This window comes from Amaranthus tricolor, chromosome 13, assembly GCF_026212465.1.
Source record: "Amaranthus tricolor cultivar Red isolate AtriRed21 chromosome 13, ASM2621246v1, whole genome shotgun sequence".
In the NCBI taxonomy this organism is placed as follows: domain Eukaryota; kingdom Viridiplantae; phylum Streptophyta; class Magnoliopsida; order Caryophyllales; family Amaranthaceae; genus Amaranthus; species Amaranthus tricolor.
Window position 1 is genome coordinate 5,411,396 of NC_080059.1, and position 14,733 is coordinate 5,426,128.

At 34.4% G+C, this 14,733-nt stretch overlaps 1 protein-coding gene and 1 pseudogene across 1 annotated transcript; one reads left to right on the plus strand and one right to left on the minus strand.

The window, feature by feature from the left end:
* Positions 1–8,017, plus strand: LOC130798392 (nuclear transport factor 2-like). Its single transcript, XM_057661348.1, has 8 exons — positions 1–253; positions 1,657–1,842; positions 3,012–3,315; positions 3,403–3,635; positions 3,723–3,897; positions 5,680–5,801; positions 5,910–5,972; positions 7,546–8,017. Exons 2-8 carry the CDS (start codon positions 1,657–1,659, stop codon positions 7,831–7,833), a joined length of 1,371 nt encoding a protein of 456 aa, XP_057517331.1. The 5' UTR covers positions 1–253; the 3' UTR covers positions 7,834–8,017.
* A 3,897-nt stretch (positions 8,018–11,914) lies between these two features.
* LOC130798747 (pentatricopeptide repeat-containing protein At4g16835, mitochondrial-like) lies at positions 11,915–13,469 on the minus strand (annotated as a pseudogene).
* Positions 13,470–14,733: the final 1,264 nt, after the last annotated feature.

Consider the following 14,733-nt stretch of genomic DNA (forward strand, 5'->3'; position numbering starts at 1 on the left):
TGACCTGCAAAGATCCTAAATTTTTAAAAGCTGAATGTGCATACAACACACCAGATGACCAGACTGCTACTACTACTATTTTAGTACTCCAAATAAAAAGTTAAGGAAGACTGAATCACTACAACTACCAAATTTGGGCGTAAAAACAACATCATCTCATCACAATTTTCGATTCTGGGTTTAATATCTGCTTTTGTGTTTCTAGATCTCTCCCCCATTTCTTGTTCTACATCATCTAAACTCATTACAAAAGGTACGATTTCTTTGTGGGTTTTCAATTTTAATTTATTTTTCACTTTCTTTTAATGCCAACATTCATATGGGCGATCGATTTATGTGCTGTTTTTGGTCAATAATGTATTTTTTTGACATTTTGTGCTGTGAATTTATTTGGCTTTTTGAAATTTTGAGTGCATATTGCTTTTGGGGGTTTTGACTTAATTGGTAATTTTGATCTTTATGCATATTAATGTATTGTTTCTGTTTACCCTATTATAGAATGTTTATGCATATAGATTTGGATTAAGATTTGCTTGGAGTAATCAATTTGGTTCGTCCTTTTGTTTCTCATTTTTTGCTGACATAATGTTAAGGTTGGCGATTTTGGGATTGGATCAGTGTTTCCTGAATTACTAAATTCTATATTTCATACGCTGTGAACGTGCGATTCTCCCAAAATCCCCTGAAATTCAATTGTTTTGGTTTGTAATTCATTGAAGATTTGTACATTAGGAACATTGGAGATTTGTAAAGGGAGAAAAAGAATTAAACCTTTCATCGAAATTGTATTACAAGGGTTAACAAGAGTGAAAGAGAACGTCAACCACTAGGCTAACCATGATTCTCTTGGAATAATTTTTTTGTTTTACATTAATTGAAGTCATGCCTTTTTGGGTTTATACTAGGTTTCATTTTGGTCCTTGCTGGTTAAGCTTTAAAAAACTTTGCCAACATTATTTCTCCAATTCTCCTTTGTTAATTTGGATGGAAAAGGTTTCTGTAAAGATGATAAGCTGATAGCCATGAATCGTCGATCCTATTTCTTGAATTAAGAATAGAAAATTTCTCCAATTGCTAATTATGAACTCTGAAAAGGATTAGTTTCCTCCCAACAAAGTAGTGCTTGGCTACTTAAATCCTTTCTAATAGTGAGAATAAGTTTTGGAGGATGGATAATCTTATATGTTCTTTGATGAAACCTGTAAATCAATAAAAATTTACTATTTTGTTCAAGACTTCATGGCCAAGTAATCATAGAATTTCTGTGTGGAGATTGTTGAGTAATCAAAGGCAAAACAGAAACCCATTTTTTTTTGCCAATGTTCTCTCTTTCTCTACTTTTCCTCATGCTTCACGTCTCCGGAGTTCACGAGCTTTCTCTTTGTATGGGTTTTGGCTTTTCTGCATAGTTGGTACATTTCTAGTCAAGTTCTGCTCTTTGTTGATTTGATTACGGTTTGGGGATTGAATTTCATATTGTTTCTTTTGTGATTGTTGATTACCTGGGATTATAGAGTGACCAACTTGGATTGCTGAACTTGAACTAGAAAATAAAAACTTGTGTCACTGGACCAGAACATTTCGCCAAAAATTGGCGTATTTTGTTCCTTCCTGTACATTATTTTTTGAGTTATGCTTATATAGGACCTTTTTCAGATGGCAACACAGGCAGAAAGTCCTGCTGCTTCTCCTGGGGCTCAGGTTGTTGGCAATGCTTTTGTGGAGCAGTATTACCACATACTGCACCAATCTCCTGAGCAGGTTTACAGATTTTATCAGGATTCTAGTGTGCTGAGTCGACCAGATTCTAATGGTGTTATGACATCTGTCATGACCATGCAGGTATGTCTACCAGAGTGCTTTACCTTTCAGTTTTTGAAGATCTAACTGGATTGTTGACCTTAAGCATTTGCCCTTATTTTTTTTAAATAATTTTTGTGGGTAGTGATGTGGTGGTAATAAATAAGAATCAATGGAGGAGGTTAGTAATGATGGTACTAGGAGGATATGAATCGTTTGATATATGTGTAATCATATCATTTAAAAGGTTTCCCTTGATTTTGAAACTTTTGCATGCAAAAAAAAAGGATAAAATGACATATGTAGCGTTTGGATCTGCTCTAAAGCCAACATTGCAAAAGGTGTTAAGCCTGCATTTTAGATTCTTATTACTTTCAAAGCGAATAGGAACTCAAGGGTCATTTTTTCCTTTAATAGTGCCATGTCTTGTAGAGTAAGAGCCATAGATAATTCCAAGATGATAAACAAAAATTTTGCTAAATCGTTGCAATTCTAGTATGTAAGTTGTAGTGTGAGTATAATATCATTTGCTAATTTTTTCTTACACATTGTTTACCAATTCTAATATATAAGCTAACTGTCCATTCTTAATTGAGCCAAAGATATGTAGTTCTTTAAATTTAGGTTATGTTGGACTGAAGTGAAATGATTCATAAAATCACTAGCGCTTATTAAAGTGAAGTTGCACATTATATTTGTAATCTAAAATTGTGTACATATGAATCTTCATACCTCGCATAGGCGGGCGCCACTTGGCTTTGGATAATGACATATAGTTGAGCCCAAGATTTATAACTCTTTAGTTTCAAGTCATAATGGATTATAGTAAAGTGACTCATTAGATATTTTGTGTTTCCAATATATGTGAAATGTAGATGATGTTTGCAATTAAGGGTCTTATGGGAACCTCTTTGTTGTTACTAGGGTAAGTGTACATACATTTGACTTGCCCCAACCCCTCATTGGCGGAGCCACTTGCTTGGCCATGGGGGTAAGGAGATGTTGATTAATTAGTAATCTGATGTTATGAGTGTGGCAAGTTCTAGCACGTGATGTCTGACTAATTTACTCTGTTTTGGGCTTTACTGCAAATTTTATTTCGCTGTGATAAAAATGCTGTTAATGGGGTTACAGCTGCTTATATAGGTTGAAATGACTGCTAATGAGTTATCTTTTTGTATTTAATTTAACTCAATCCTCAACTTGTTCAGGGAATTAATGAGAAAATATTGTCCTTGAATTACAAAGATTATATGGCTGAGATAAAGACCGCAGATGCTCAGCAGTCATATGGAAGTGGAGTGATTGTTCTGGTTACTGGATACTTAACTGGAAGGGATAATGTGAGAAAAAAGTTTGCGCAATCATTCTTTTTGGCCCCACAAGAGAAAGGTTTTTTTGTTCTGAATGATGTCTTTAGGTATGTGGATGACGAAAATTCAGGAACCGCTGCTTCAGATCCTGTTGACGATGTTAATGAAAACGTGGGTCCAGTTCCACAGGAACCAGAACCAGGTTCATTTTGTTTTTATCAAAAATTCGAAGCTATGTGTTATGTAATTGTGGATGAAAATTAATGATTCTATTTGGTTATGCTTTCAGAGCAGCCTCCTCATGTGTCAGACCATGATGAACAAGTTCCTGAATCCTCATACGAGGAAGATCTTTCTAATGAAGCCGAAGTGGTTAATCCTTCAGATAATGAAGATGGATCAATAACTGAGGAGGAGATTGTTGAGCCACCAATTCAATTGAATCAGAGTGAGGTTGTGACTGTGACTTCAGAGCTATCTGCTTCTCAAGATGATGCACCCAAGAAATCGTACGCATCTATTGTAAGTTTGATGGCTGTTTTCATGATTTAATGTTGAATCCTGTGCAAAAATTAATGCAAAATAAATTTAAACTGCTGTGAATTTCAGCTGAAGACTAAAAATTCCATTTCATCACCTATACCAGTCAAAGCACCTAACAACTACACCAAGGTCAAACCTTCAAGCAGCAACCAAGAAGCAACTGTGAAACCTGCTCCAGTGACAGAGCCATCAGTTTCAACCAGTGAAACAGGTCCTGAAAAAACCAATGTACTTGAGGAAGGTAGGTGTTCTCTCCTATTTAGTCTTATCCTTTACTCCCTCTATTCTCTAATGTTCTCTAATGTTCTTGTTTAGGATATTCTACTTTAAGGAGAGAAATTTGATTAAGGTTTCTGAGACATATATAGAAAATAAAATATATTCATGTGAGATCTTGTTAGATTCGTCTTAATGTATTCTTTTTTATTATATATTTTTGTAAGTCTTTATAATGTGTATTTAGAGATATTAAGGCTCAAAACTTGCTTTGAAAATTGTGCAAAAAGTAAACGAGAAGAACAAAAAAAAAAAACGGGAGTGCTATATTGGCTATAATATATAACTTTATTCAAAAATTTGCGATATTGAGGTACATATCCACATAATTAATTAGTTACGTAAATTGAGAAATCTATTGCATGATGTGCTACCCATAGAGAGAAGTGTGGTCTTATGACCATGGTTTCACATAACCGGCATCTCGTGTCACATTTTTTGGTCATCATGGCACGAAAAAGTTTCTCGGCATTACCAATTACTCCATAGTTCATAATTCATAATTCATCTTCTTGAACCACAAGTTCTTATTTCAAAGAAAATAAGACTTTCAAATCTCACAGACTAATGTAATTCTTAATATAACTGTGCAAGACTACCATGATAAGAGACTTAATCACCAATGAAATAACATGAACATCCCGTTTGGTAGGTGGTAATAAATGTTGGTAATGGAAATGAAAACTAGTGTAATTTTAGTTGAAAAATCTCTTGGTTACCTTGATGGGCAGGCTTATCCAACTTCAATCATCTCATTTTCTTCATAAAATTCATTCCAATGCATTACCATTGGGACATGTGGTATTAGACGGTAATGGAAATTTGTAAACACAAATACTTTTGTGTGACCAAAGTTTCGTCACCATGGTAATGAAATGGAATTTTTGATGAAATTTTACATTATAAATCATTCCCTATTACCACCATTTAGTACTACTAACCAAACGGATCGGAAGGTTTATGATAGACGTGGCAGTGTACTTATAGAATGCATTGAGTAACTTTGCAAAATCATGTGACAAATTTGTTACGAAATAATCTTAGATGATGGAACAAGCTTAATACCATTTCATGGTGCTGCAATTTGAGATTCATTAATGTATATCATGGGCTTCATTTAAGAATTAAGACTAATTTGGTCCTTAATAAAAAAAGAACATTTCATTACATCAATGCTATTATTTGGCTCCCTCCTAGGGCGTATGAAGGGTCTATGCAACCTTACTCTTGTATTTTGATTGACCTTGATAAAAAACATCATCCGCAACCTTACATAGAATAAGAAGTGCACATGATTTGATTAATCAATTTATTATAGTTCATTATCATCAAAGCTAAAGAATTATAAATGTTTTCCTCTAAGAATGGACATTTTGATTTCAAGAGAACATTAAGTAGTTTTTTAGTAAATAATTGTAACCTTGGGAGCAAATTTAGGAGTTACCAATAAGGATTTTGTAGTCTTTTCTTGACCTTTCTTATGTCTCTTTTAGATAGGAAAAAAAGTAACTCAAATTCAGGAACATTGATATAAAACTACAGACACTGTGGATTTGATGTTAAATAGATTTGGGTGATGGAAATTGGGATAATTAGAACATTCTTCTTAATCAGATCTCATGGTTATTTGGGTTGGTTCACAGTGCCAACATCATATTTTGGGATCATGACTTTGGCATTATTCTTGTTGCTGTTGTAAATTTGGATCCTTTTGATGGTTTTCATTTTGTGTGTTTCTCTTGTGAAGCCGAAGGTCACTCTATATATGTGCGAAATTTATCACAAAATGCAACTCCTTCACAACTTGAGGACGTCTTCTCAAAATTTGGGCCAATTAAGCAAGGTGGAGTCCAAGTAAGAAGTAATAAGGTATTTTTCTACGCAACTTCTGTCAAGGGTTGATGAACCTCTTGCTCTCGTTATCCCCTTATACCAATATATTGTATTAACACATTTGTGTTTCTCTTTGTCAAGCAGCAAGGTTTTTGCTTTGGTTTTGTCGAGTTTGAATCCTTGAGCTCCATGAAATCTGCAATTGAGGTGACATAGTTTTCTTTTTTCCTAAACGCTATCTTTTATGTGAAACTTTCTAGCCCCTGTTTCTGTGTATGCTAGACTTTCCCGCTCTTCATTTCTTCCTCTTTTGATAGTTGTGGGCAAGAATAGTAGAAAAAAACGAAGAGACGATACCGACTATGGCGTCTTAAATGTTCCGATGATTATATGAGCTGTCTATGAAGTATGCTTGCCAGCTTTTTTATTAGTTATTATGGAATGAGGCCAATCTTTTGAAATTAAGACTCTGACATTTTTGTTGATGATGATGGAATGAGACCGGTGGTTTGCGTATTGGCAAGTGTTTGGTCTACACCATTGTCACATAATTCACTACTTTCCATGCAAATCACGAACCGAAAAAAGCAAATTCTTGTCCGTCTTGGGTTATTTTTTAGTCCATTTTGAGTGAATAGTCATGGGTTGGCCTAGTGCTTGGACGTTTTCCCTTCCACCCTTGTGACAAGGGTTCGATTCTCACCACCTACCCGTCCCCTCCTTACTTGTATACGGGATTCTTTAGACTTACCTGAAGTTCAAAAAAAAAAAAGTGTTTATATTCTAGATTTTAGCCTTGGTTGTCTTCAAATTAAAAGACGGAAAAATTAAATCTAAATACACACTTTTGGATGGTAAGATGCTAGTGAGATTCTAACGATCTTTTTCGTACCTTATTAATTAATATCTGAAAACCTCATTTCAGCCACCCGATCCATTCAAGTAATTAGATAAGCGGTAACCTGTTGATGTGGGTTATCATGCCGACATGATATCATTAATTCTAAATTTTCACTGGTCATGCTATTCATCCATGTTTTTATTTTTATAATTTTTTAAAAATAAAATTCCATTCCTTTCTTCTCATTCCTCCCTCCCTTGGCTTGCGGTGAACAATGCACAACACTGTCCCACCAGTACCCATCTTCCCCATCTTGTTTACCCTCATTTCACTACCGACGGCAGCGCCACAGCCTGGACTGAGATGGACCCAAGTTAGATTTTACACTGTCCAATTCATTTGAGTTATAAATCGAACTGCCCAATGGTTACATTAGATGTCCTTACTCCTTACTATGGATGATGACTCTCCGTACTCAAATCATCGCCCAACCAATTTTTTGTCCTGTGTGGTTGAAATAAGATTAATTTATGGGCGTTGGGATTGAATTAGCAGCTCCCGTAGTCATTGTCTTCTGGAACTCTCTTGGTAAGTATGAAGTACTTTGGACATTTTGTGAACTTTGAGTCTGAATCAAAGTTCTAGCCTCTAGGAGGGTTTTCTTCTTTTGGGACTTGTGATTTCTTTGTCTTGCTATGAATGAAATCTTTTGGTTCATGATCATGAAATGTGACTGGGTTTTATCGGCAGAAGACCAAAAATTAGGTGGGATTTTTAGATTAAATTTTCGTAAACAAATCAGTTTTGATGTAGAAGGCAGTTTTAATCCTGGTTGATTTCTTTTCTCGTCTTTGTTTTGTAATTAATGGATATAGAAGGCAATTAGTTATGTTTTAACATAAAAAGCAATTCTGATGCCCGAGAATATTTGTTTTTCAGTTTCTACGGGCTCTACAAATAATGGAAGAGGAAGATACCCTTCTTCTCGCGGTGGATTCCGCAATGAGAGCTTCCGAGGGCGTGGAAACTTCAGTGGAGGTCGTGGTTATGGAAGAACCGATTTTTCAGGTAAACCGAGGGGAGGAGCCGGAAGAGGTACTGAGGGTTATCAACGAATTGATCAAAATGGAGCTGGAAACAATGGTCATCAAGGCGGACAAAAGTAGGGATAGTTTTTTTAGTTGTGGAAACCGAAGGGGAGCGATGACTGACAAGTACAAGAGATAGTTTTGTTTGGTATACAAGAGATGATCCTTTTTTTTAACACTTCAGAGCTATGTACTGCAGGATCCTTAATCCTCTTGATTTTCAATCGCGGCGTTAAAATTTTTCGTTATTTATTTGTTTAAATTAGGATTTTTGGAATTCGATTATTTTCTTAATAAAATAAATTGGTTATGGAGTTTCTGGATTTGACGCGGCTGTCATTTGACGGTAGACCTAGTTTCTTTACTTTCGTAAGTAGTTTCACTGCATAATCTTGCAAGGAGGTTTAGTTGATGGGGTGCTTTTTCGATCTGGCTCACCTACATGGGACACTGCAATTGAAGCACAATAAGATGTGATTTGTGCATTTGTAATCTATATTATGGTTGAGATCAACTCAAATTTTCGGATACTCGAACTCAACTTAGCGACCAAACCTGAAATCGGGATGATCTTAACCCTACTAAACTTGGGTAAAACCTTTAAGCTGACTCAACACGATTTATTTGACTCAACACGATTTATTTTCGACCTGACTCAACATGAGACTTGTCAACAAAATTTGTTCTTTTCATTCATAGGCAAAGTTACTTTTTCTAGAAAGAATAATACACTTAAACTAAGAGATATTTATATCATTTGTTAAATATTTGTCATTATTTCTTGAATTTTTATGTATCATTACATTTCGTATTGGGCAAAGATTTAACAATAAGGTTTTCTAAATACTTTGGAGAAATAAATAAATAAAAGAAAAATAAAAATTGCAATACCATATTTTTTTTAATTTTTCACATTAGTAATATATTAATAAATTAAGTAATAAAAAAATTAAACTAAGGTCCTCTGCGGAGTTAGTGATCCGTTTTCTCAAAAAGAACTTGAGTTTGATTCTCGTTGTCTTTCTTTTTCGACCCTTTTATTTTCTCAACCTACCCGTAGAAAAAAACTAACTATTTTTTTAGTTGTTGGTATTTAATGATATGAATAATAAAAAATTATTGTAATTTAGTTAGAAAAACTACTCACAAGATTTACGATCATGTGTCTCACACTAATTTTTTTCTCTACAAATCGTTCCCATCTATAAATAAGAAATATAAAGATTGAAATTTGTAAAATAAAGAAAATAAATAAAAAAATATAAACTATAGGAAAATAACATTTATAAAGATTCAAATTTTTCATAAATTAAATATAAAGTGTGCCTCATTGCCTCACTTCTGCCTTAATTCTTCAAAAGTCGAATTAGCTCCTCTATTTTCCTCTTTGAAAACCCTAAACCCTAGCGAAGAAAACAAAAATGGCTGACATCCCGATCTCCATGGATAAGATTAAGCAATTCTGGAACTCTCAGGTTCAAAACCCTGACAAGTGGGCTTTTAACATGGTAATCTTCTGTTTTTCTTCACCTTATTTTTCATTTGTCTGTTGCAAACTTTCCAACTATGTGGCTTTATAGTTTCCGTCTGTTTTGCTTTGCCGGCGGACGTATGATTTTTTCCCTCCATGTTCACATGTTTATGTCGTTAATCTTGTTATGTTCTTGGATATTCTAGATTGCGCAACAATAAATTTTGTGTATTGTATGCCTCTTTGGTTGTTCAATTTGAATGGATCTTGCAATGTTAGCTGATTGTTTGATTCATGTTTAAAATTATATGACCCTTTTTTGTATGGCATGTATAATACTGCAGAGCCAATTTCTTGAAATCAGTAGTGCTGTAGGGGAAGGTTAAGAAATTAGTACTTCTTTTCTAAAGCTCATATTAAGAATTATATGCGTTAATGAGAGAAAGTAGACAATTATATTGGCTTATCCCAATGTAATACCATGTTTGGGATCTCAAGTTTTATTTAGATGTTTGAGTGGATTTTCTAGCTAGTTTCGCATTTTGGATTAATAGGCTGTTCGTGAGTGAAGGACTAATCTCAGCTTGCTATCATCATTAGCCTATATGCTTACTTGCATTTGGAGTTAGCAAACAAATTTGATGTCATTTTTTTGTGATTCTTTCTTAGTTAGATTCTCTAAGTGGTTGTATAAATGTTCTTAAACTGTTCTTGTTGTTGTGAGTTAATGATTTATACTAGTTTTTTATAAAACATTTTTGGATTATAATAGACTATAGTAAAATGGTAAATTAATCATGTGCGCTTCTTACTTGTGTCATTACGTGAATTTGAAATTCATGTTTTCCATCAACTATTATTTTAACAATCTTTTTGTTATTACAAGGATAAGATTGTGTGTTTTTGATGCTCCAAACTCTACTGAAGTGGGATCCATGGTGGTAATGGAGTGTTGTTTTTGTTAAGTTGGTTGGAGATGATTGGTTTTCCTTCGCTCCTTTTTATGTGTTGGGGACGTTGGTAATGCGTTTAACATTTTTGGTGTTTTTGATTTGTAATTTTCTAGCATTTCAAATATGCAATGCCTACCTCTCTCTTTTCATGTGAGTGGATTTGAGTTTTGTTCTGTATATGCACTTGGATGTAGATATTCTTGTAGTTTTTTAGGTATAATATGAATTATCCCATTATGATTGAATTAGTCTCAATTACACATCTCTTTCAATGATGTCTCCAACTAATAGATTTAAAATTTGTCTTCTTTCTTTGTCATATCTTTTCGTTGCTTTAGTGTTGTACCCTTTGGACTTTAATTTTGCAAACAGAAATAACATGTTAGTTTGTTGAACTAGTAGCTGTAAAGTATCTCACCATTTCTCTTATTTTTTAAGATGGAAATTAGAGGTTTTCATGGGCAGACTTGAATGGGTAATGGATTGGGTGTATCACTAAAAAATTAACCATGGGCCTAGACGCATGAAGCCTGCCCACTTTAACAAGCCTAAATTTTGTTATTGCTCCTGAAAATAGATTCATAATTTTCAAGTAATCCACTTACCTGTACAATGAGGACTCCCAAGGAAAAACCTACACTGGGTGTTTGTTTAGGAAGCTTGGTTATCATATTTTCATGTACAGGATTGTTGATGCTTGGCTATCATACTTTCATATTTCATTAACGTTATTGTAAAATATACTTCTATACATTATATAGATGAATGACTAAGGCTCGTTTGCAGAGATTTTTGCGCGCTGCAGGAATGTTTGTTGGCTCAGTTATTGTGATACGGAATTTTGGAGAATCTTTGGCTACAATCTAAAGTGTGTGATTGGTTTTAAGATACTGCAATAACCTCTTGGAGTTCTATGTTAATGGTTACAACTTACAACTTTGAACCTATTTTTTTGTTTTAATGGTTCTTTTTAGAGATAGCTTTGCTTCCGTGTTTGTGTCAAATGTAACTTTTTGTTGGGCGGAATGGATTGGGTTCCCTTTCCTTCTCTTTTCTCTATTCTCTAAAGGCTGATGATCTCATTGAATTTTCATGTTGATGTTATTTCAAATTCACTTCTCTCGTGGTCTCTATTTGCTATGGGTTTGAATTTGCAATCCATGACTGCTTGTGCCAAGAAACTGAGGGATTTTTTAGCTGTCGCTGCAATAAATTGGGTGCATCACTTTTGTGTATAGTTGGCGACGGCTTACCTAAAGTTGGAATGGTCAATAGACCAGGCTGAGTTCATTTGAATGTAAGGTTAAGGTCCGTTCATAGACTAGTTTAGGGCTTTTTTTAAACGCCCATGAGCTGTGCTTGGGCGTGAAGTGAAAAAAGGCGAGCCAAAACCAAAAATAGCTTTAGAGCAACAAAGGGCTGTATCAATGTGATTTCTATCAGATTTTTAGGTTAGTTTGGTTCATATTAATGTCGGTCTATGTCGGGTCAATACCATCTAAGATAAGGTTTCAGATTGGACCAGTTCAAATTTAGGTTGAGTTGGTTTTGGTTTTGGTTTTTAAGTCATACCTCCGTGTCAAATCGAGTTCGATCATTATTCAATTTTGTGTTGCGGAGGAATTACCAGTGGCAATCACAGCAGATCACCATTGTCCAACATTCAGATATTCGGATTTCTGGATGCAAAAATTTGGAATGGTCAAGTGCTTTGAAAGTTTAAACGATATAAATGTGAGTTCTGGATCACACCCTTTGATTATATTGTTTAATTGTTTCGATGTCCACAAGTCACCTCACCAGTAATCACTACAAGAGCAATTCCCATCTTTGAAATGATGAAACCTTGTATTATCTCTTACAATTATTTCCCTTCCTTCTATGCCTGATATGAACTTCAATGCTTGATGACAGTTCCCTCACACTCGCAGATTCTTAAAAACACGAATAGGTAAACCGTTTGGCACCTTAAGCAACCCATAAGCTACTGCCAATTTCTCGCCATGACTCATCAGCAGCTTTAATTTTTGCTCTTCACCAACATCATGCAACTCCAATTCTAGATCAGGAACATACCCTGCTAACAGCAATTTCCTCTGAGCTCATCGAGCTTCAAATGAACTGCAGGCAATTCTTTTATCTCAATCCAGCTGTACCAATTTCCTCATGAACTACATTCTTTTATCTCAATCCAGCTGTACCTTGGCATTTTCACAACCTTATTGCTCTTCATAGATTGCCATACCCTCGAAACACAGCCCCATTTCTTTTTAACTGCGTAAACATTAGCTAACTGAACATATGCTGCTGCATTCATTGGATCGATGCTTAACAAGTTGTTAGCAGCAAACTCGGCTAATTCTATATTCTTGTGGATCCTCGAAGCTCCCAAGAGGCTACCATAAACCGCAGCATGTGGTTTGAAGGGCATCTGTTTAATCAACTCGGTAGCTTCTTGAAGCTAACCAGCCCAGCCTAGAAGGTCAATCACGCACGAATAATGTTCAGGTTTAGCCTCAACGCCATAATCTTGTACCATTGTATCAAAATAATGCATCCCGAGATCCACTAGTCCAACATGATCACAAGCCAATAACACTGCACCAAAAGTAATCCAATCCGGCTTCATCTTCTCCCTTTTCATCTCATCAAACTGATCAAGGGCTGCCTAACTTGAGCCATGAATGGCGTTCCAAGTAACCAAGTCTTTCCTCAGCATTTCCAAGAACAAATTCTCCGCATCTTCTAAGACTCCGCATTTGCAATACATACTCAATTATGAAGTCCCAACTGTTGTATCCCTGTATAATGGTGATTTGTATACAAATTGATGAGTTTGCCTGCCCAATGATAAAGCAGATAAATTGGTACAACCCAGTAAAGCACTAGTCAAGGTTAATGGAGTTGGTTCAACAAATTTGGATTCTATCATCACTTTAAAGAGCTTAACAGCATCTTCTGGATGAGAATTTTGAACATAACCAGAAATCATAGCATTCCATGTAACTGAACTCTTTTTGTCCATCCCCTTGAAAATTCTCTCCGCCATTGACACCTTCCCGTATCTCATATACCCAGTTATTAATGCAGTCTGAGCGACCACGCTCTTAAAAGGATCTCGTTCAAACAACCCAACAGACAAATCTAAATACCCACGATCTGCATAACCAGAAATCATCGCATTCCATGACACTGTTCCTTTGAAAAAATTGATGAAATAAGAGGAATTTTACTGGGAATTTGATCTGGATTTTGAATGGTGGAAGTAGAAACGAAATGAATTGGGTCTTTAATGTGAGATAAAAGGTAAGAAGGGGTCTTTGATGAGATACTGCGCATAAGATGCGCCATTAATTTTTGCTGAAGAGATTATCCGAGAAGCCCCAGAAATTCAATGTCAGATTTCAAAAATTAACAAATTAATGCAGAAATTTGAAGTACAGAACCATTGAATTGGTTGAAAGGAGTGGTAAACTGAAAAACGGTCGTTTGAAATGGCGGGAAATCTCTCAAGTGTGCTATTACTGATGTAATACGCTAGTTGGAAAATGATTTGGAATAATAATTGATAGTAGTATAAATAAATATAGCGTTCATTTTAATGACTTTAACCTATTTGATTTTTGACGTTATTTACAGGTTTACTCTTAACTTGTTTTTTATTCTTAATTCATAAGTTAAAATATAGTCAAATAAGATCTTGTTTGATTTGTATCAACGCTAGCATTTTTATAAGTTTTAGTTATATGCAGTTAGAGATAGTAAGACTTTAATAGTTGCCTTAAAAGCTGCTGAAACTAAATGGGACAAAATTACAAAGAGAGTATTATTTAATTTAGTTTATTTCTTAATGCGTAATTCAAACTATTCAACCCTGATAATATCAAAAATTAACACTTCAAAGAAACATATATGTGGCTTATATAAAAAGAATAATAATATAGTTGAAATTGTAAATTAGGAAACAATATTTCAAAAAATAGTATGATATATATACTTTTACGCATGTAGTGATAAATTTTAAATTTTATGTTGTATATGATAATATAATTAGGGCTTATATAATTGAAAATTTAAAATATATTTTAGTTTACTATTTAAAGTTTTTAACTGATTTGTATCTTTACTATCGAACACCATAAGAGTGTTTGTTTGCAAGATCCTATATTTATATTATGCTTCAATAGACATTTTGTTCAACAATATCTTCTCAGTATTAATCAAATTCAAAATGAATATAAGCGGTTGAAGATCTTTTGAATATTTCTACAAATGAAACAAAGTTGCTAACTCAAGCTGACGCTTGGAAAAGTTTATCTAAAAATAAACATTGAATATTGAATGCAAGCTTAAAATTAATTAAATGTCTTAGGTATTTATGATAGTTGACTTTGTAATGACATTTAAAATTAGCCTATTTTGCCAATTGATAAACAACCAAACAAACTTAATTCTGATTGGAAATTGAATTTGATTATTATCATCATCATGATAATCATGCTTAACGTTTCCGTTTATAGGAACTATGATTAGAGTTTGAAAAGGAAAGAAAAACGACAAACTCTTACTCAGAGAAAAATGCCGCCAAAAAATCCCTCAACCTTGAACCTAAAAA